The sequence below is a fragment of the Channa argus genome, chromosome 13 (assembly GCF_033026475.1).
Source record: "Channa argus isolate prfri chromosome 13, Channa argus male v1.0, whole genome shotgun sequence".
NCBI classification, from domain to species: domain Eukaryota; kingdom Metazoa; phylum Chordata; class Actinopteri; order Anabantiformes; family Channidae; genus Channa; species Channa argus.
This window is the reverse complement of record NC_090209.1, coordinates 8,701,999-8,723,608: the sequence shown is the minus strand read 5'-3', so window position 1 is coordinate 8,723,608 and position 21,610 is coordinate 8,701,999. Positions and strand designations below refer to the sequence as shown.

The following is a 21,610-nucleotide window of genomic DNA, read 5'->3' as shown; positions in this document are numbered from 1 at the left end:
CTCTTTCCCCTTTATATCACCTCTCCTTTTTCTAAGTTTTAATACATTTCAAAATACCTTCCCTCTCCCAATTTTAAGGGAAAAGAGCAATTCCATTAGCATGAGTAACACTTAAATCTAACATTTAAGAACTCTCAACTAACAAGGTGCCCTTTACTATCCTAAGCTATTAATGTCCTGAATTTTAGAAAATCCATCTATAAGGAACAGAGTCACAAACACCAAACCCCAGAATGGAAAAAATGTATGTTGAGAAATTTTGTTAATAATAACACACCATGCATGGAAGGATTTAGGCAAGACTGTAAAATAGCAGCTGCTTTAGTGAAGCTGCCAAATGGTAATTTACTGTAAACATTAAATTACAGTAGCAGCGAAGGAAACTGTCCACTGAGAGAGAGTACCTGGACATGTGCAATCCTCTCTACACACTTTTACACACAGTGTGGCTAAGCTTGGATAAGCAGTGTGAATTCATTAATTTATTTATTTTCCTTCTATGTAATGAGGGTGGGCAAACAGTATTGATCACCCTAAAGCATCAAAATGTCTGTGCAAGAGAAGAATTTCATTGATGTGTGATAAAGTTTTCTAAGGATGTGCAATGGTGATATATAAGTTTACCACAGGCTTAGGACAGCTTTAAGACAGCTATGTCAAATGAGTCTTCTAGCTCCAATAGGCAGCATTGGCCCTGAGGGTCAAAGAATAGGTTGCACTGACACATCTCACGGGACATGAGAGATCGTTCCAACATCTTAACCCACTGAGTATTACTATCATCATTAGGGATGTTTTTCACAACATAGCCTTGGGACAGAATAAATGAGCCTTTAGACAGAATAAATGACTGGCCTGAAGAAGGCCTTGATTTACTATTGTAAGGGCAGAACTCCATGAGTGTCTGGCCTCCATTAAAGAAGACAATGTGATTCCCTTTAGTGGTGTCCCCACGGCCCTCTCTCCGTTTGAGATGAGTCTTTAGCTGCAGCAACTGGAGAGACACCCATACTGACTTTTGCTACCAAAATTCAGACATGGACATTGAATGAAAAAGTTGGCATACTTGAAAGCATTAGGGCTCCAGACGGTCTCAAAGAGGAGTGTGGGCTAGTCAGTCCTGATCTGAGAACCCAGACAAAGAGCCAGCCATCACAGGGCAAACTCAGGCATCACATTAGCCTTTGAGTCTAAATGTCAGTGTCTCCACTGGCCTAGTTCAGCAGGCTATTCCTCTCTTACCCCTAAATCCCACAGTGCAAAAGTAAAAACAGAAACAGGAAAAATAAGTCAAATGTCATGCAAGACTATTACAATGAGCTACAGCAATGTTTGTGTTATTTAAAGGGTCCTGCTGATCTTGCAAAGTGGTCATTTTGACAAACACTGCTTAATTTGCAAAAGACTATCCATGTTTTTAACAATATAAAAATAAAAAGGCCACATAACTTTTCAAACTTAAGACATTAATATAAATATATATGCTCTTTATAAAGTAAGTGTTCCAAGTGTTTTATAAAAGTTGCAAACCATACAAGTGTAACTGTGTGTGGTTAGGTATTGTTAGGTGTGTTCATGCACGTATCAGAGCATGTGCTAGTGTGGGCGTGTTTTGGTTTTTTTGGTGCACTGTGTTCACTCTGGTAGCTACAGCCTGGGGCCCTGCCCTGAGAGTGGCCTAAGATGCCTCAGTGCTTTGTGTGACATTTCCTGGTAAAGGCCATTGTAAACAAAACCAATTCCACAAGGAGTAACAACAACAACTCTACATCTATCTGAAATGATAAGCTCATCCTATTGTCCTATTGTCTCTTTTACAGATGACTTTTACAGCACATGAAAACCGTGTCCACCTTCTAGCCAATGTTTCAGACTAAAAAGATATGAGAGAATGGTAGACTCCAGATTCCCAGTCTCCTATTACTTTTTCTGTTAAATCTATTCTGGCAGCCCATGCTTTATGCATACTTGAGGTTAAATAGACCGCTTAAGGAGGAAAAATCTTTTTACTTAGCTTAAGTAAACCTCTGCAAAGCAAGCTATTTAAGATAGATGCCTCAGTTGGTCTATTAAGGAGCCATAACGATGGAAACAAATGGACACTGAGGACGAGAGTTTGTGAGCCAACACACAACTGCTGACCAATTTATACACTTTAAACATGGAACAGAAGCTAACTGGTGCCAAAAAAACTCACAGCATGCATCTGGCATGCAAAGCACTTGCTCTCTTTCTCTGCACAAATTGTATGCGTGCTGTTTTACCAGGCATAAGTACTGTATACTCAAGCCAATTTGCTGGACAATAGAATCGCATTAATGACATCTGCATTGTGCTACCTTTCCCAAGGCATACTCTGTTCCCTTTCAGTGTAGCACCCTAACTTTCTATCATAACTAGTAGTAATGTGTACACTATTGGTTCAAACTCGGCTGTGCCCATTACCTTTTGTTTGTACATTGATTTATTACATACAGTCTCTAAGTATTTTGATTGTTAAAGTAAAGATGGGAGAAATTAATGAGTAGTGTTGGCTTGGGATTTTACCATGGCAACACTGTTCGCTTGGTTTGAATCCACACTCAAAAAGGGCAAAATCAGTTGGAGTCATCTTCCATCCTCACGCTCAGAGGCAATCCATTGCATTCCCTCTTATCTCCTTCTATCCCAAGCAGCAATTATCTAACCAAAACCATCTCAATCTAATTCACATCTAGCTCCTCACTCTTTGGTTCACCATCCCATTACACACATTCTTCTTATGATCCACTCTCTCTTTACGCTCAATGAGGTTGCCTGGGTTTGAGGCTAACCTATTCACTATTGACTGTGCTCTGCAGTGTGGCATGAAGGTTAAACATTCACACCACACTTGGAGTCTAAGGTTGATACCAACTGACAATCTCCCATAAAAATGCCAATGTGGTCACAGTGGTTTTAGCTTTAGTATAGTTAATATAAATGTTTCTTCTCCATTTAAGCAATACATAGACGCAGTTTCTGTACACATGGCCATGGGGAGGCTTAGTGTGCCATTTAATTTAATATGAACTTAATCTAAAGACATAAACAGTAAATAAACCCTGCAAAGACATCGTAATAATAATAATAATTTTTATTATATTGTAATTCAATGAATTACCGTAGCCTATCCTATAGCTGGGTACACCCTGGAGAGGTCAACAGCCTGTCTCAGGGCCAACACCGAGTGATTACACACAGAAAGGTTGCAGCCGACCTTTAGATTCAAACCAGGAACTTTCGAGCTGCAATGTGGCAGTGCTAACCACTCATCCACCATGCTGCCCATATACCGTATAAGTTTTGGCCCCCTCATTCATTTAAATAGGGAGCCAAAACCTTAGAACCCCCTTTTCATATAATGCACTCCAGTACAAATCCATGACCCACTAGGACCTCAAAAATAAACAGAGAGCAGAATTATCACCTTTCTCACAGTTTAAAAAAAATGAGAAATTAAAACATTGCAAAAGTAAAATTCACGGCAGAACTGGTCAACTAGAGCACGAAAATATAAATAATGGTGTTCTGAAATAATAGGATTTTAATTCTCCAAGACACAACTTAGATTAGCTAATAAGAAAATAAACTTGTGCAGCAGCCAAGTGTCCCTGTCTGTAGTCGAGAGGAAGCAGACAGCTCAGATAAAATCAAAGTTACTTCTTAACTCGACCGGACAACATTAGTGCACATTCTGGTACAGAGTTAATTATCAAAACACTTGTTAAACCATCATAAACATGCAGAAAAGTGATAATTTCAGCTGGACCTGGAGTTCCCCATACACCGCCATGTGTTCACCACAACAAGCTTGATGGGTAATCGCTAACTGCTACAAACATGTTAGCTTACATAGAGCTAAGGCTGGAAGTCATACAAAGATGGATGTGCTGCACTACCTGTTCAACCTGTGGCACAGGTTCAGGTGGACACTGAGACAGTCACCGTCCCAAACCAGGCAAGACCCTGCAGCTGTCAGCAGAGAGTCCCCATCAACAGCAGACAGAGGAAGACTGGGATCATTGATAGTAAATCAATTTTTATGTTATTAAATTATGTTATATTATTATATAATAATTGAAAAGTAAAAATTGCTTAATGGGATAGATATAAATATGAATATATGAGAGAGAGAGAGAGACACACACATTTCACAATGATGCCTTTTAGTGGTTTTTGTTTTGAAAATTAGATTAAGCTGTAGTTATCAACTTTAAATAGACTGCATGATTCAAATTAAATACAGCAATACATACATGGAAATTAAATAACAACACTCTTAAGCTCAATTACCCCCGGTGGAAGTCAATGGGATGTGGAAAAAACAATCAACACAAACACAGATACAAAAACAACACAAGACAGAGGCAAAGAGAGAGAAAAGGAGACAAAGGACAAGCTGAGACACACCGACTGCGATAAAAAATGCAGGAAGCTAGTTTAGCAGTGGCTGCAATGTCACTAGGGAATTCACACAATTGTTGACTTCCATGTAGAGAGAGACAATGAGTTCAGCTTCATTGACTTCTACAGAGGCAGTGAAGCACAGTAATTACCATGGCTCAGACAGAGGAGGCGCTACCACCACAAACACTCCGCCCCGTGGAGGCACAGAGGCACAGAAATACACACGCAGGCACACACAGACACTCAGAGTGACGCACATTTTAACCTTAGCGACATTTTGAGCCTAACTAATCCACACAGCCACCCAAAGAATACGGCAACAGAGGAGAAGTTATTCTTCAGCAAAAAAAAGTAGAAATAGTTGCAATTGCAAGTTATAGAGGTGGATAAACAATATCACAAGGATAAGAATGTGCTACAGTAAAGGAACACATAGACCAAGAAATCTAAAAAAAATGTGGAATGAGAATCCCAAAACAATCTAATCTGTCCTTGAGTGCCCTCCTACTGCAGCATTGTTCTGTCAGAGTCAGATAAGTTGGGAGGCGCTGCAGTGAGTGAACAGAGGAGAGGAGCGAAAAGAGAAAATCAATGATAAGAGTCTCCACTTGCCACAGCAAAGGAGGTTGGGGGGGAATAGGCTGCGGAGGATGGAGGCATGGGGCAAACTAAAGGGGACGAGAGGAAGAAGCACAAAGGTGCAATGCTGAGAGTCTTACTTTCATACATGTTGGGGTGGATTAAAGCCCTGTATCATCTCTGCAACAAAAATTTGAAGTCCAGAATATACATATTGTAAACACATTTTTACTATCCTGAATGTTCAGATGCACATTGTAATTTTAGGGAAAGATTTCTCTATGGCCGAGTAATACGTGTAAAAGAAAATAGAAGCCCTTTAGTTCCAAGATAAGCAAATCACTTTTCCTCTGCTGATGACATAAGAATAGTTTATGCTTAATGTGCAGACGTCCCATCAGATAGGTGTAATATATACAACCTCTTTGTCTTCCACCTCAGGTCACCCATCCAGGGCCTGCTTAATTCATTAAATGGAATCTTAAATGGGTGAACTGATGGACTTCCATTATTCAAGAAGTTTCACATCAAGTTCTCCAATACAATTACCTCTGAGCACTGGTATCTAAATTAAAGTTAAATATTTAGAAAATCTTCCTAAAGCTCCAAGAGGGTCGGGGCTCGATGTTTTCATTCCAAGATAAATCTTACTGCAAACAGATGAAGAAGAAAATTACTTGCTACGAGTCTGTTCTGAATTTCCTGAGCACTGTGGTGTTCTCTGTCCAAACATTCAGTGGTCGAGAAAGAAAGAATGCTTCTTCATGTTCAAAATGTGACTGACAAAACACACACAATGGATTTATGACGAAAAATTGTAGCGTAGACCTTGGACATACTGATACTATACCACTTACAGCCTTACACCAGTAACTGTGCTGGGAAGCCCACACACAAAATTGCATTATGTTTTCTTATCTTGTGTTTTGTTTACTGTTGAACATATTTTGGGTTGTCACTGTGAGTAACCAATGACCAATTCATCAGGAGTTCAGATGATGTCATCTGGGGGAGATCTGGAAAAGCAGGTTGACTATGATTACAAACTCCTTAGTATGAGCAACAAGATAAACTGAAGGTTCCTCAAAGTGATGTCATCTGTCATCTAGAACCAAAAGAAGCTAGTTCAAAATCAGTGAAGTTGTCCTTTAAAATGTCTGAACGGAGGTCAGATCACAACATAAAGTTTATTCCTTGACATGACTTAAATTGACACCAGGACAAATTCAAAGTATTTTCAGGGTCTACAAGCTAGTGGGCAAAGCTATTAGCTTCCTTAGATAGTTATTAGGATAGACATACCCATTCATATATTTTAAATGGGAGAAGAAAGGTAGCAGCTTAGACTAAAATTCTCATCTGACCTATACATAAATATTACTTATCTACTGGTTCATCTCTTTAACAAGTTGGAATCTTCACCATCTTATACTCTGTGTGTCTCTACTGATCCGTATTCCACTAAACATCATTCGTTTCTCATGCGTACTAACCAGCTCATACTGACATCGTAGCACATGTCTACTTCTGAGGCTGACAGCTGATAATTCATTTAAACAAAAAGATCATAAATGCAACTATGACATTTCTCCCCCTATTGACAAAATAAACCAAAAAGAGAAAAAAAATGGTTAAACCACTATACTACAACTACATTGGAGGCGCTGCAGTGAGTAGATTTGTCTCTCTATTTATTCATTTATGCACATCTGTCTTAAACCTGTTCATACACACATACGGCACACACAAAGCAACATGCTCTGTTAAGCGGAAGGAATTTCTTTGTTTTTTTTGCATAGATTAGTGCTTCAGCTATAAGGAAAGGACAGCCCAATTTGTCAAGAGAGTGCATAGAGCTAATCACATCAAAGGAACTGCTACCCAGGCTAATATCAGCCCACGAGCAAGATGCCTCATTCATTAGTCTGCATCTGCAGGACAAATCACTTCTCTGCTAACATACAAACACACACACACACACACACACACACACACACAAGATCGTGGCTAGTAAATCTTGCAGTGAACTAGTGGCATGAGATTAACAATAAAGAAAAGATGAAAATAGTTTATTTGATGTATTGATGTGACAATAAGCATAACTTTCTCAACTGTTTGCTTTGCTAATGCTTGCATTGTAAATATATTCATGGAGGTGTTGCAATAAACACTGCAGCAAACATGTGCATGCAAATGTGTGAAAAAAAGGGGGGGGGGGAAGCCTTTCCTCTATGGCACAGTTCCATTTAGAGCACTTTCTTCTCTCCTCGCCTTGAATGGAAATATGGCTTAAATAGATAAAAGATGCTTCCACCTCATCTCTAAAAGAGGAGCCAGGTATCTACAAAGAATATTCTTCTTTCTTACCTATTACAGAACAAGTTTGTGTCCTTCAAAATAGTGTCATTTGTCTCTATTTTCTCTGTCCAGTGGAGATCACATCCCTCTCAGCATTTCAACAAACCCTCCTTTGAGCAGCTAAGCTGTCCTCTAGGGCTTTTTCTGGCCAGAGATGAGATTAGAGTAAAGATACAAAACCAAAGCGATTCAAATTCCTGGACAAATTGTCAGTTGCTACGTAAGAACCATAAGACTTTGATGCTATTTACTCAAAAAAAGTCAGTGTGCTACAACTTGTCAACCACAAGCTCTTCATAGTCAAAGCCAGCAAGGAGCTCCAGTATAGCAAAGGCATTTATTTTCAAACTGTCACATCTTTAGCAGTCTAGATGACTGACTGTCATGACTTTAAAACATGTCTGAAACTCAACTATGTCATACTGTACTCAGAAAAAAATAAATAAATAAAAAAAGAATTTCTACCCAATGTTTACATTATAAAATACCTAATAAGGTGGTCACTAATGCAGAGCTGAGTGTTTAGAGCTATATTAAGCCTCGGTGACTGGCAGCTAAATCAGGCTCATACATGTTGCCTGTCACATGGCTAAGATGGTGTTATTATGCTCTGCTTCTGTTCCATAAATCCTTTTCATCATAGATACTGACAATGTTGTTGTTGTGGCATGATGAGGTCATTTATCACCAACCCACAAAGTGTTGTGATTCTGTTTTTCATTTTCTTCTGTTTGTCTTCTTCAATGAAAGAAAAACAAACTTTCATAAGTTCAGTTTTAACCACCTAGCACCTCTGATTTTACACACGTGTGCACTTGCACCCATTCGCAAAAGCACACACTGTGATGCATAAAGACACAAAAGAACACATCCACGTTTCAAAACCTGTTTTCTTAAATCACAACGGGAACTGTAAAATTGCCATTACTCAACTTTGTGATTTACCAAACTATGAATAATTTGTGCATAAATTAAGTGAAGGGATAATGAGAAATGCCACAATTCTGTGATGATATGAAATGGAACACAGCAGTGTCCAATCAAGTCATGCAGATTAGAAATAGAATCAACAACCTCACCTGACATAAGAAACATCCAGGGATGAAAAACCTGGTTCTGATGCGACAGTTAAATATTAGCTGGCTGCTGTGCAAAGCTTGTCACTTTGTCCAGATTATCCCTGCCAAAGCCATTCAAAGTGAAATCATTTATAAACAGGTGAAACCAAAAGCTTTAGCATGGGTTGTGTTTACATCTTCGTACACACTTTTACAAGTACCGTTTAAATTAACACCAGGCTATGCAAACAGGCTGCCAAAATATTTCAACATGTGATGCTGGCCACAAGTAACTGCTGACAGTTCAGATTGTTGGTCATTGTGGTCAACAGTGGTTGTAAAATGCACTCAGTGAAGACAGTCAGACAATATCACAATAATCGCTTTTTGCTCCCTCACCATCTCTCTGAGTCCAAATCTTTCTTTCTCCCCCCATAGCCTGGGGGTGTCTGCCTGGGAGGCATGTCACTATGCATTTCCCTACAGTCTGTCTATCTGCCACCATGGCAAATCAATTCTTAATAAACCATCTGAAGGCTTCCTCTACTGTCCCTTTCATTTCCGCTCCTCAAAGCTGCAGGGCAAATTAGCCTGCTAAGAGGATGAGGAGGCACAAGCAGCACAAGAAAGCAACATAGACGGGGGTGAAAAAAAAAAACGACCCAACACCTACAATTAAATTAACAAATTGACTGCTCCTAATTAATCAGGGAATTACAAGCAGAACTGTGGGTCTGAGACGTGACTGACATAGGCTAGCGCTCCCTGCATCTGCTTTTGTTAGTGCTGCTAGGGTGGGAAAGCAGAGAGGTAAACGAGGAAAGAGAAGGCAGATGAGAGTTTAAAAAAACTTGCAGCCGAGCCCCCTGAGCAGAATGCTGTTACCTTTACTCCTCCTCCCCTGCTCTTTGCTTTTCTTTTCCTCCCACTCTCTTATATCCTTGTCATTCCTACCTTACCTAGTTTCACTCCCCACCAGATATGTCTATTCTTCTATTCACTCCCTGCCCCTCTCCTCCCAATCTACCTATTTTTGCTAATTAAGTGTGTGATTGACAGTGGGATTACACAGTGGTTCTTTCATTTCTGTGTCATTTTCATTTAATTTCAGTACTAAGACTCAACCCTAGACCAGAGTGTTACCTCCAGCCTTTAGAGACATTCAGTGATGTTTGTACATGTCTGTATCAAAGTGCATGCACGTGCAACATTCAAATGTGTGTGACTAACCTTTCCCAAAGCCCAGTTTTTAGCAGGGCAATAAAACATTCATTATCTACACTGTACACTGAGGCAATGCCAATCATCATGCAAGACCCACAACACCCTGCTACTTAGTTCACAAACTGCTGAACAGTGCAGAGTGACTGTATATTCCTGTTCATCCAATTCCTAGCTTAGAGCAGAAAAAGTACCCCATCTCCCTGCTTGGCAAGTTGTCTGCAGCTCCTCATCCCTTACTACCCCAGAGATGAGCAAACACTTCTCTTCTGAGTATAGCTGCTCCTCAAGCCCTGCTCCTCCTACTTTGTCTCACCTCCCTCCATCCTGCCTTCTTCCCCTCTCCTCTGCCCTTCTTTCCTCACACCCTCACAGGAGCATCTTCCCTCAGCGGCCACAGGATTCACTTTGTTTTTGATCATACTCAGGCTCAGAGCTAGACAACTTATCTGCTTCTCTACATTCTCCCAGGCCCAGAGGAAAAAAGCAAGGCCTTTTATTACCCCTCGCTCTTTGCCTCTTTTTCTGATGTTTCAAAAAACACAATAGACAGATAGGGGATGGAGGGAGAGAGAGAATAAATGGGTTCTGGTCAGTGAGCTTTTAAAACTGTGTTGGTCCTAGGGCTTAAAATGGCTGGCTCACCAGCCTACATTTTTCATTGTTCAGGGAAGCTCAGTTAGCTGAGTAACCGAGAGTATGTACATTCTAAACGCACGTCATTATAGACACAGCTATAATCATCTTACACCAGTTCAACTACTACTACTGTTCCTCCTCCTCCTCCTCCCACTACTACTACTACCACTAATAATAATAATAATAATAATAATAATAATAAACAAGTACAGTACATAAATAAATAAATAGATAATGAAGAGAAAAGTTGGACAGTCAAATCATTTTTTGAGCTAACTGTTGATTCACTCTTATCTATTTTACATTTAAACTGTTTAAATCATATATCAGTTTTGTTTTTGTTTTTTTGTTTTGTTTAGAAATATTGGCTTGTAGGAATTATCCCATCAAGTTATTTTGGCCCCCAATTTGATACCTTTAACAATAGGTATCGGCCAGTACATCTTACAAAGCTATAATTACATTTACATTGAAGCTAACAGTCAGTCAACAGTTAGGGCATAATCTGTCCAAATAAAAGCCGGCAAAACTAAGTAAGGATCTGAATTGGATCAGTTTCGTTTTGTCACCTAAAATATGAAATGTTCCCAGATGGGCACCAATAGCAGTACTTACTATCAGATTGGGACATCTGTAAAGGTTGCGCTTCTTAAACTTGTGATGGTAAATTTTCACCAGTTTCTTAAAGTTTTTGAATTTTACATCAACTTGTCAGTGGAAAAAATAATTTTTTGGAGGTCTCTACTTTATTCCCCCTGTAACAAAACCTGCTAATTTCCTTTCAATAAATGTAATATTCAACTACAACCTGAAAGAAGTCCCCAAGCAGCCAGCTAACAATTCCCAAAAAGTAGGGGACGTAAGGACTCCCTATTTGGGGAGTCTTTGACATGCATCATCAGACAAAGACCTGAGTTCCTCTGGAAACAGCTTTGTTCGCTCCATATTAGCTTTTAGCCTGTTGCATAGCATTGGCCCAGGCACCATGGGATTTATCATTGTCTTTTGATTAATTAACATTGGTGCCACTCTGTTTCTCTAGCCCCCCAACTCCACTATCCTTTTCTCTTGCCGTCTCCTGTGTTCCTGCATGGCTTCGTTGTTCAGAGACGATGATTCAACTGTGTGCTGAACTTAAGAACTTAATGGGGAACATGCAGGGAATTCAGGACATAATTAGTGATTACTAGACAGCCACGTCTTCTGAGGACTTCCATCCTTCGTTTCATCCTCTCCTAACAAAGGCGAGATATCTTCAAGCAAAGGGAATAACATATGAGGCTGCCGTGGTCTTGAATTTGTCCAGCCCATATTTTCAGAGAGATCATACAAGTCTACTGGTTGACAGAAGTTCTTTTAATTAACAAAAACCATGATCTTTGTGTAAGAAAACTAGGTCAGGTAAAGAGATAATACAGGACCTGATTCAAGGTGAGAACACTGAAAGGTTTTTAATATTTTTTATATTACTGTTACCATTAATTTACATAACAATGACTCTAAATAAGACTTTGCGCTTCTCTTTAATTTTCCTGTGTAAAAACTCAAGTTAAAGATCTTTGAAGAGGAGGAGGATTATGCAAACTGAGCTGATGCATTTTTAATCTGGTGCTTAAGCAGTAATAGAAATGGAACGTTAAAACAGTACACCAAAATAATATTCTATTGCAAAACCCATGTGGCACTACCTGTCTGTATCACAGCATAATAAGAAATTTAAAGTGATGAAGCTATGATAGTTAAACCATCATTGATTGCTTTGGAGTAAGTGGGCAGGCAGAGGACACAGTGTTTGGGCCCAGGCCAAAGTTATACTGGAGTAGTGGGCAGCCTGGGAGAGAAAATCTGTCCAATTGTATTAGAGTGCCATAATGAGTTTCAGTGTTTCTTGTGTTTTCGTATAAGTGTACACTAACAATGAGATGGCCTGCATATAATCTTTTGGCAGCTGCGTTAGGGTACACATCATTACAGCTGAAGTATGGTAAGTGTGACTCTTGAGCAAAGAGAAAACAACATTTGTAAGCTGCTCATGTAATCCCTGTCCACCACATCGCAGCAAAGAAGCAGCCCTGGATGCAGCTTGTGCCAGTCCTGCTCCTCACAGGCGTGTCCCAATATCAACTTTTGTTGGATGATAATTTGCAAAATAGGTGCAATATAAAATATTATCAGCAGTGTGGTGGTTGTGATGGGGTTGTGATGGGGTTATGCTATTGACGTTAAGTCAATAGCATAATTATTGAGACAGGCCGACTCATTAAAGCAAGGACAACAATAAAAAAAGTGGACGGGCTAGTAGTACTCCCTTGTCATGATCCAGCTCTCACAGCCCATACAGACCATCTGTGCATTAAAGAGCTGGAGACTAAGGAAAGTATTTAAACAGGTTTAATATCTTCAGGAGGGCCGTAACCTTGGTGCTGTGGACGCTCAGAAGGCCCATCATACCAAGGCAGGGGGTCTCTTAATGTACTAAGCAGATGACAGGGATCCAGAGTTCATCCACACTGCAAAGAAACTCAATCTGCAGGAAGTCACCCCTTATTTTTTCATTCACTCTCCTCTCTCCTCCCTCCATGTCTCCTTTGTCCCTCCTCTCAACACAAAAGGGGAGATGTCAAAAATCTCATTAAAAAGTAATGGCCTCCACCTGCTTTCTTTCCTTTCTCATTCTCCTCCTTTTGCCTTTCTAATGACCAGCCTGGACAAACACGGAGGATACCTGCTATGCAATGACCACTGGACAAGTACCTTGGAGCATGAATCACATTTAAACTCAAACATACACGCAAAGCAAATGAAAGCACATAACAGTTCCACAGCATGGGCTCCCAAGCCCAACACTTTTAATCAAAAAGAACTCCTGCAGGTATAATGCCTGGCCCTCTTTGTTTTTCACATAAAACCCTCGACAGGGAAAAAATTCTTGATAGTGTGGTTAAATCTATATGAGCCTCAGTGGAAAATCCATGCAACAATTCTTTGAAACTATTAGACACATACTACGTCAAGTCTGAGATTACAAGTTAAGTAAATATGTGTCAACGGGCTATTTATAACAGCACCCTCAGGTCAGATTATCCATGGACATGAAGAGTGTAAACCGGCAACTTAGTGCTGTATGTCTGATGTGTCTTCACTGCTTTACAAGACATCCAACAAAGCCTTATGCTTTTCTATAAATAACAATAGATGGCTGTGCTTGTCTCCGTGAACAAATATCCTCAAAGAAATTAGCCATAAACCATGTCATGGTTCGAAGAGATGGTAAGGAGAGAATAAAGATTTCTTTTGTTATTTAGCATTACAATGGATTAGAATGTTTTGAGAGGGGGTTGCAGAGACACAGCATCAATGATTCACAACAGCAAAAGAGAATCAAAAACAGATAGGACTTCACGATAGATTAAAAGAAAGTAAGACACCATGATGCAAAATTAATAAAAGAAAGATAGAAAACAATGAGAGTGATTTAGACTGAAACAGAAGGAAACAAAGGAGGCTACATTCCTACATGTCTAATCTCCATGAGAACGCCTGTCCGCTATCGACCCAGATAACACTGCAGGCTGTGTGTCATGAGATTTTGGGCAAAAGGTAAACTGGAAATCAAAACAATCTAACTCTGGCTGGGAGTGCAAAGAAAGAAAAAATAAAACGGTGACCTTCTCTATACAGTGTATGGAAATTGCTTTTATTCTTATAGATATAAATTCCATATACAGTATTCCTTTGGCTCCATCCTATGAAATGGACTTCAGTGGCCATATAACCAGGACCAAACATAACTGCAAGGACTTTCTCAGCTCTGATTTTGGTCAGAGGAGAAGGATGCTGTGCATGCCACTTTAAGGCAATGTCTGCAGTTTAAGTCCAGATATCCTATCAATCAATTGTTTTTATGTTTGAAAATTCCCGTTAAATTGAGGGTTAAAATTACACATCAACTTGTGCAAGTTGCAAAATGATGTTTAGAATATTAAGCCTATATCAAAGTAACAGTCTAGCTACTGGATTTTGAAAAATCCCCTAAAGCCTCACTGGAAGGCTTCACCAGCTGCAGCAAATACGACTCATGACCTGGGGCCTTCAGTTGCCCACTGGAAGAGACTTTTGGAAATATTATCCGGCAAAAAAAAAGTCTTAACAACTCATTTTAGTCCGCATGCAAAGCTCTTGCATCCATTTATCCTTTTTTCTGGTTACCCCCAAAGTGGGCAGCAGTCAGAATATGCTATGAATGTAATTGAAACAAGGTGGCACTGAAAAGAGAGGGATCTAAGTCTGAGATGAAGGCAGAGATTTAAATGTCATCAACTGCAGTGTGAATCCCTACTGAATTGCTTCATACTGTAGAAAGACACTGCAACAAATGAACAAAGTCTACGTTGATGTATGATGAGGTGGATGTATATGTACTGTATTTATGCGTGTGTATGGCTGAGAAATTGAGAAGGAGTGCTTATAATGAATCATTAAATGTATTTATGAATACAATATATATTCTGAGTCTGGCCAGGAGTTAAGGACAGATGTGGTCACCTAAATGCAGACATTTGGGCCGGTTATACTGGCTGATCAGTTACTAGAAGGATCTAATTTTTAAAATGAATCCAAGCATCAGTAGAGTTGCGAAAAAAACAAACCAGTGACTGCAGACAAAATCTCCAGATCCCTCTGTGAACCCACACTGTAAATGTCACGATTCATATAGCTCAAGTACACTGACTTGTCCAAAAAAATGACATACAAATTTCAGAAATTTCCAAATCTCCAAAACCTTTTAATCCCCCCTTACCTCTCTCTCTCACACATAGTCGACCACAACCATAGTCACACATACAGAAAGTGAGGGCTGCCCAAAACCACTAGTAACTCAAACAAAGTCCAAGGTCAGCAGAATGGGCTCACTGAGCTGAAACCACCATCCCTGGCTTTCATTACCCGGAAAAGAGTCAGCAGAGAGATGCAGGGACACATGGGATGAGGTTACGTTAGCTGGGTCTGTTTATCTGTGTGAGTCGGGCAAGGGACCAACTCATACTCTCTCGTCTGTGGGATACAAAACACTCCAAACATCGTGACAGCATCTGTTGTTGATCCACATATCAAACCTTCAAATTTTTACAGCAACAGACAGAATTTTCCTACCCAGTAGAAATACAATTTAACAGAATAGGAACTTTATTATATCAATTTTCCATCAGAATTTTTTGTTTGTTTGTTTGTTTGCTTTTTCAGTGTGTGTATGTCTGTGTATTGGTCATTTGGTATGTAATGATAACTAGGCCTGTTGGAGACTCCAATAATGTCCTCAGTGTGTGAGTGGTAAAGAGGCAATCACAGCTCTAATGAAAACCGGGTATAAAAGACAACAAGCATCATTAGATCTAAAAGTGTAGCATATAAATGTACACGCATACACACATAAAAAAAAACAGAGCTCTCACCTCTTCAACCCATCATCTGACTGTTTAAGCCCCTGCTGACTCTGCAGTTCATGTAAAGACCTCTGTAGTGGTTTTAAAACAATGGCGAGTTTGCTGCATTACATTATCAGTAATCTGTGAAATATGCAATCAAATATATATATATGCGCGCTTATGGGCCTTACTGTGTTTATAAATTATAGCCGTCAGTATGACAGAACTTTTTTAGGCATTTTAATCTAAGTGAGATTATTGGAAAGTAAAGTCACGGAACAGATGACCTAACTAAGGAAAAGACTTAAAATTAAATAGAAAACAGATGTAATATAGTTAAAAAAAAAGGAAAAAAATACATATTTAATTTACTGTGTATGATACACTTTATGGTAACAATAATCATATTAGGGCAAGTATTTAGCCTGCGCTCTGTTCACCGCTTTGGCTTTGTCCTAGTATTTGCTGTGGTGGTTTAAGATTACATTTTTACATTTTGATGTACTTCAGAGTGACTCAAACCAATAGAATGTGAAATATAACGCGCTCCTACTCCCTGCTGACCTCCTGTCTAGACCCAGGCATCCTCCCTGACATGGCCAAGCTCCTAGTTCTGTCCTTCCCATTACTGTCCCAGTGGCTAATATGTGTGTGTGTGTGTGCGTGTCTGTGTGAATGCATGAGTGGGTGTCATTAGTCCTGCCACCATCTGACGGTTTTGGGTTAAACAATGTTATTATTAAAGAGTTTCTCAGGGTGGCTTCCTGCCTCCCTCCAGTGACACGCTTACCAACTACACCGATCAACCACAACCACATGTGTGTTTGTGTGGATGTGTGTGTGTGCCTGGCCACAGCAGCTGTGCTGTCAGATGCACATGAAAATAACATTGCAGTTGTGAGTGTGTCACTAAAAGATGAGCACATGTTACTTTAGCAAGATCTTTTCAAACAACACAAAAGGAATGAATGATAAATGTATATTTAAGCATATGCTTTGAATGGGATTGAAGGAAATCTTGTAAACACACTACCAGTCTGCATATTTTATGACTGGATATAGTTGTGGGATAAAATGTAAAAACGTGGTATATGTTTGTGATATACTGTATTTGGTCTGATAAAACAATAATGTTTGAACCTGACATTAGAGGTGCTCATGTTGGGAAAGAAAACTAAGTGTGCAGTAAGATCACACTAAAGCATCTATTGTCTATGGTAAATTAAATTCCTGAAATTGATACTGAAAACAACCCTGTTAGACCGCCAATATTAGTTTATGTCTGAACAGAGACAATTTAATCTCCCTGAGATGAAAATAGATAAATAATGCTCTCTAAAATAAATGGCTTCTGTGCGCAGTGATGGCTCATTCTGATTGTTTGTGATTGTGTTGACACCCCCTGCTGGGCTAAAGACATCACTACCACGGTGAGCAAGCTCACTACCAGTGACAATGTCCCGTATCCAATCCCATTTCGAGCCAGGCTAAATTATAATCAAGTTTATAAAATAGTACAATCAAGCCAATACCTGCATCCACACTTAAACATTTTTTATAAAAACCCAAAAGTGGACACAAGAAAGAAAAGACTAAAATAATATACTTGTGTAGTATACATGCTTAGTCTAAGAGCCTGTGTATGTGTGTCTTTGTGCACGCGCAACCTCGAGAGAGTCTAGACAGCTGTATCCCCGCCAGATCTCTCACGACTAAGGAGAGTGAGAAATATATACTGTGCAGCTGCCGAAGACACAGTCGACCCACAAAAGAGCTATTGTGCGCCTACAGCAAAACAATACAGCTTAGCCAAGCTATGAGAAAAAACACTGGGATCAATAGAGAATTGCAATTAGCCTACATTGGCAGAAGCAGTGCCAGATTAGACACAGGATGTCGATTCCATTTCCTGCACTATCGGGCCCTCAAACTTGGTTGGCTCACTGTGTAATTGGAGAATCCACATACAACTGGGTAAGACGTGTAGTGTGAAGGTTAGAGTATGTTAAGATTAAAGTATAGAAATGATAATATAAAGGTTAAGCACTGTCAAAAAACTGAAATAAATTCCAGCTTGTGAATTCTAAAAGGAGCAGAGAAGCATGTGGAGGGTAATGATTAGAAACATGTTTGTGTGGTACTTTGTATGAAGCCAATAGTTACTACACTGCGACACCACATTACAACAGCAGACTATTGTAGTGGCTTTGGAGCACTGAGATGCTCCTGATCAGGATATTTCTAATACTTCACAGCTTCCACTGTTATCAATATTTCATCTTGTCCTCAAGCTTTAACCACAAGCATCAATGGCCCCAATTAATCTTTTAGTTGCCCCATTTTATATCGATTTATCCAATTCACAAGTGAGGGTTCAATATTATAAAAACACACACATTTTCTTTAACTGGTGTTAGTGCAGAACTCCTTTGACAAAAAGTAAAAGGACTGACTTGCCAACCAAAGGTCTTACCTTTCAGTATGCCCTGGCCTTGCAGTACATCCCTTGGAATCAGCACAGAGTAGAAGGTTTGTGAGAAACCAGGTTGGCAGGGACCTTTGGATGCATGCTCCCCATTATTCCTCTGCAAAGAATGGAATACAATGTAAGACATCAATAAACATGGATTCCATTGATTTCTTGCTTCTCTTTGGCCCTGAGCCTTTGAAAAAAGCAGCATATAGCACAGCAGTTGGCAGAATATATTCAACAAGTTTATCAAATATGTGCTACTGGGCAGGGGCACTGATAATTAAACACTCACACTTTCCACTGTCTGCGATAACATGTGCTGTCTAATGCAGTCTATAAAGAAATTAGTTTTTAAGTTTTGCACTTGGGGTTAAGTAAGACACAGACAAAAAAGAAAACTGCATGAATGCAGCAAATATGTCTCCCTCTTGGCTGAGGATCTTACATTAGCAGAGGGCTCAAAAAACTACTCAGGAACTGAGCGGGGTTTGAAACTATTCAAATGGTCGGCTGAATACTTTACGCCCAACATTTAGCGCTCACAGGTGAATTAATTGATCTGACCCACTACACGCAACAGTAAATGTACGCACACACACACTTATGCTACGCTTAGCTGGAGTCTGGGTAAAGGGGGAAAAAGCACTAGTTCATCTCCTCTTGGGAGAGAATAATGCAGGAGTTAGATGCCACAGTGTCATTTTCTTACATTTACATAACATGAGAGTCACAATAGAATCCAAGTTAAGAGTTACTCGGTGCGCGCCCTTAGGAGCAGCCCACCAGCACCGAGTTAAGCGTTTTATTAAATACAAGAGAAAATGGTTGAAAAGAGGCTTATACCTAAAAAGTTTAACTTGTTGGGCACTGCTATGTGGATAGGAAAGCCCTATAGATGATCGGGATCTAAAATAAGCGAGATGGCAACATTAGTGCCATAGTTAAATAATAAAGTCATCACTCTCGGTGATTGTGCGGTAATTTTGATTTGTGAAGGGGGTACTGCAGCCAAGTGATGGACCCGCAGCGATACACAGACAATCTGGCGAGGATCAGAGCGGACAAAACTGCAAAGCCAAGTCATACTTTTTCTTTGTTCCCTCACACGCTGAAATTCATTTTAGGACTAATTATCGTACTTATAGATTAATAACGACAAGCGCTGCGCTGCTGCAAGAGAACACTGGACTGTCACTGGACTCCATCCGACTACATGACTTTACATGTTATCGCTTTGAAAACCTGCACATTTGAGATGCTGCATCGCCTACTCCCCCAACTCCTTTTACATTTTGCGAGCTGTGCAACAAACATATTCGAAACCTTACCCAGAATGAGTCAAAAAGAAGGGCTACTGTCAGGACGACAGCGAAGTCAGTTCTCATCGTGGCGAGCAAGTGAGCCAGGGCTGCCTGGACGAGGAACCAGAAAGAGGGTCGATGCGTAAATCTTCTCCAGTAACTGTTTAAATCCCCTCTTCTTGGTCAGACTGTTAGTTACGTCCCTCCGTGTGCTCCGTGAGTGTGCTGCAGCTCTGCCCGAGTTTCCCCGGCTCTCTCATCTGCAGGTGAGCGCTCCGCTCAGCACCAAGGCGCAGCCAGCGTCACTCCCCAACCCCTCCTATCACCCGGTGCAGGAAATCTCCACACACGCACTTAAAGAAACACTCGTAGGAGCTTTGGATCAAATAACCACTGTCGCCTTTTCCAAAGACCCCGGTATTTTAATCCCCCTCCTGCAGAGCGGCTGCCGAGTTTTATGGTTGCAAATGAAAGGGTCTGTAGACCATGATTCGAGTGTCTGTGGCCAAATGTATGGTAAACTCATTCCCCATTAGCCAGGAACTTTCCAGCACCGCTTTACAAGCACGTTTCAACGTCTGAGAGGATCATTTGAACGTTTAAACAGTTAGGAAATTGCGCAGATGTGCGCTTCACCGGAATTCTTTGAATATAAGTTTCAATACTTACATGTTTTAAAAGCTAACAATAAGAACAAACGTAATACGTATGGTGAGCGTAATATTCAGAGCAGGCCACGCATGTGTTCACAGTATGTGTGCGATATGGCCTGCAGGTGATCAGCCTAAATGCAAAGAATAGAGAATTAAAAAATAATAATAAATCACCAAAGCATGTATAATTTCCACTTAGGCCTTCTCTCTAAAAATAATTTGTTTATATTTTATTATAATATATATGGTTAGTTATGGTATTCCATGTATGCTAGCATCTTGCACCTTTGCACAGGCTGCACCTGGAGTCCTGCCTAGTATGGTAGACCCCAGCCTCTATTGAGCTTGTACTTAGAGCCCGCTTCTGTGCTGCTAGGATTAGTGCCTCTGTGCTGTCTTTCAGTCCAGCTTTGTCCAGCCGCTGCTAGGATTATACAATATCAGCCACTTCTTCTATCTGAGGGTGGTACATACCGTGCAGAGGTTTGTCCTTCCATGAGGATTCCTGCTCTTCTTTCACTTGCTCCTCTGGTTTCTGCTGCCTAAGATATTCGTTATGTACGTCATCACATGGAGCCATGTTCCTGATGTATTCATGGATCTTTGTTGGTGGTATAGATCAGTGAGTCAATGTCTTATTCACACCTTGATGTCATTCATGTAGAGGAGGTGGCTGATAGTCGCTAGTAGCTGGTGCTTTGCTCCTCCGGTGTTACTACCACTTCCTTTCTGGGCTCTGGGTTCTCATCTTAGCTGCTATGATGCCAGACAGGAGCTTCTATGTGGTGCAGAGACAGGTTATTGGGCAGTAGTTGAATTGGATTGCTCCCTTTTGGGGGTCCTTCAGGATCAGGACTGTGCATCCCTCAGTTAGTGACTTCCCAGGGTTTATCTGCGTGGCCCCATCTACCAATCACAACAGGGCATAGATCTCTTATGTAGTATCTGAATAGAAGTCAGAAGTCACCTACAATAACTTGCAGAATGAATTTAATTTAGCCATTTGGTTTCACAAACTAAAACCTTTATAAAAAATCTAAAGTGACGGATTCCCTTGGTCCTCTCAATATAGCTTTTTAAACATTGGACACTATATTGGAACTTGTCTTCTTTTATCTTATTCAAGCCATGTTTTAATATGTTTCATATTTGTCTTGTCAGAAAATTGGAATACTGCCAACCTGACCAGATCAGCCAAAATGGGGCATACCTGGTTAAAGAAAAGTAAAAAACATTAAATAGTAAAATAAAAAAAACATATATTAATAGCTTTTCTTTTTATGCCATCAGCAAAAAAACAAGCAACACTTTTAGTTTTGATTTTCCTTCCAGCCATTTTCCAAATTACTTTGAATGGAATGCCATTAGTAGACTTTTTTCTTTTTTTACATTTAGGGTACTTTTGAGTTATTTATTTACTGTCATCTTCTGACTTTAAGATTACAGTATGAACTACTACACTCTGCCACACTAA

At 40.0% G+C, this 21,610-nt stretch overlaps 1 protein-coding gene across 1 annotated transcript in view; it reads right to left on the bottom strand.

Moving 5' to 3' along the window:
- The window catches only part of LOC137140011 (cadherin-4-like), a 218,931-nt gene extending 199,111 nt beyond the window's left edge, over nucleotides 1-19,820 (bottom strand). The window contains exons 1-2 of the mRNA XM_067528015.1: nucleotides 19,511-19,820; nucleotides 18,183-18,294 (exon numbers count right to left, since the gene is read on the bottom strand). Coding sequence (XP_067384116.1) covers nucleotides 18,183-18,294; nucleotides 19,511-19,567 — 169 coding nt within the window. The 5' untranslated portion in view covers nucleotides 19,568-19,820. The remainder of the gene's footprint in view (nucleotides 1-18,182; nucleotides 18,295-19,510) is intronic.
- Between the last annotated feature and the right edge of the window lie 1,790 nt (nucleotides 19,821-21,610).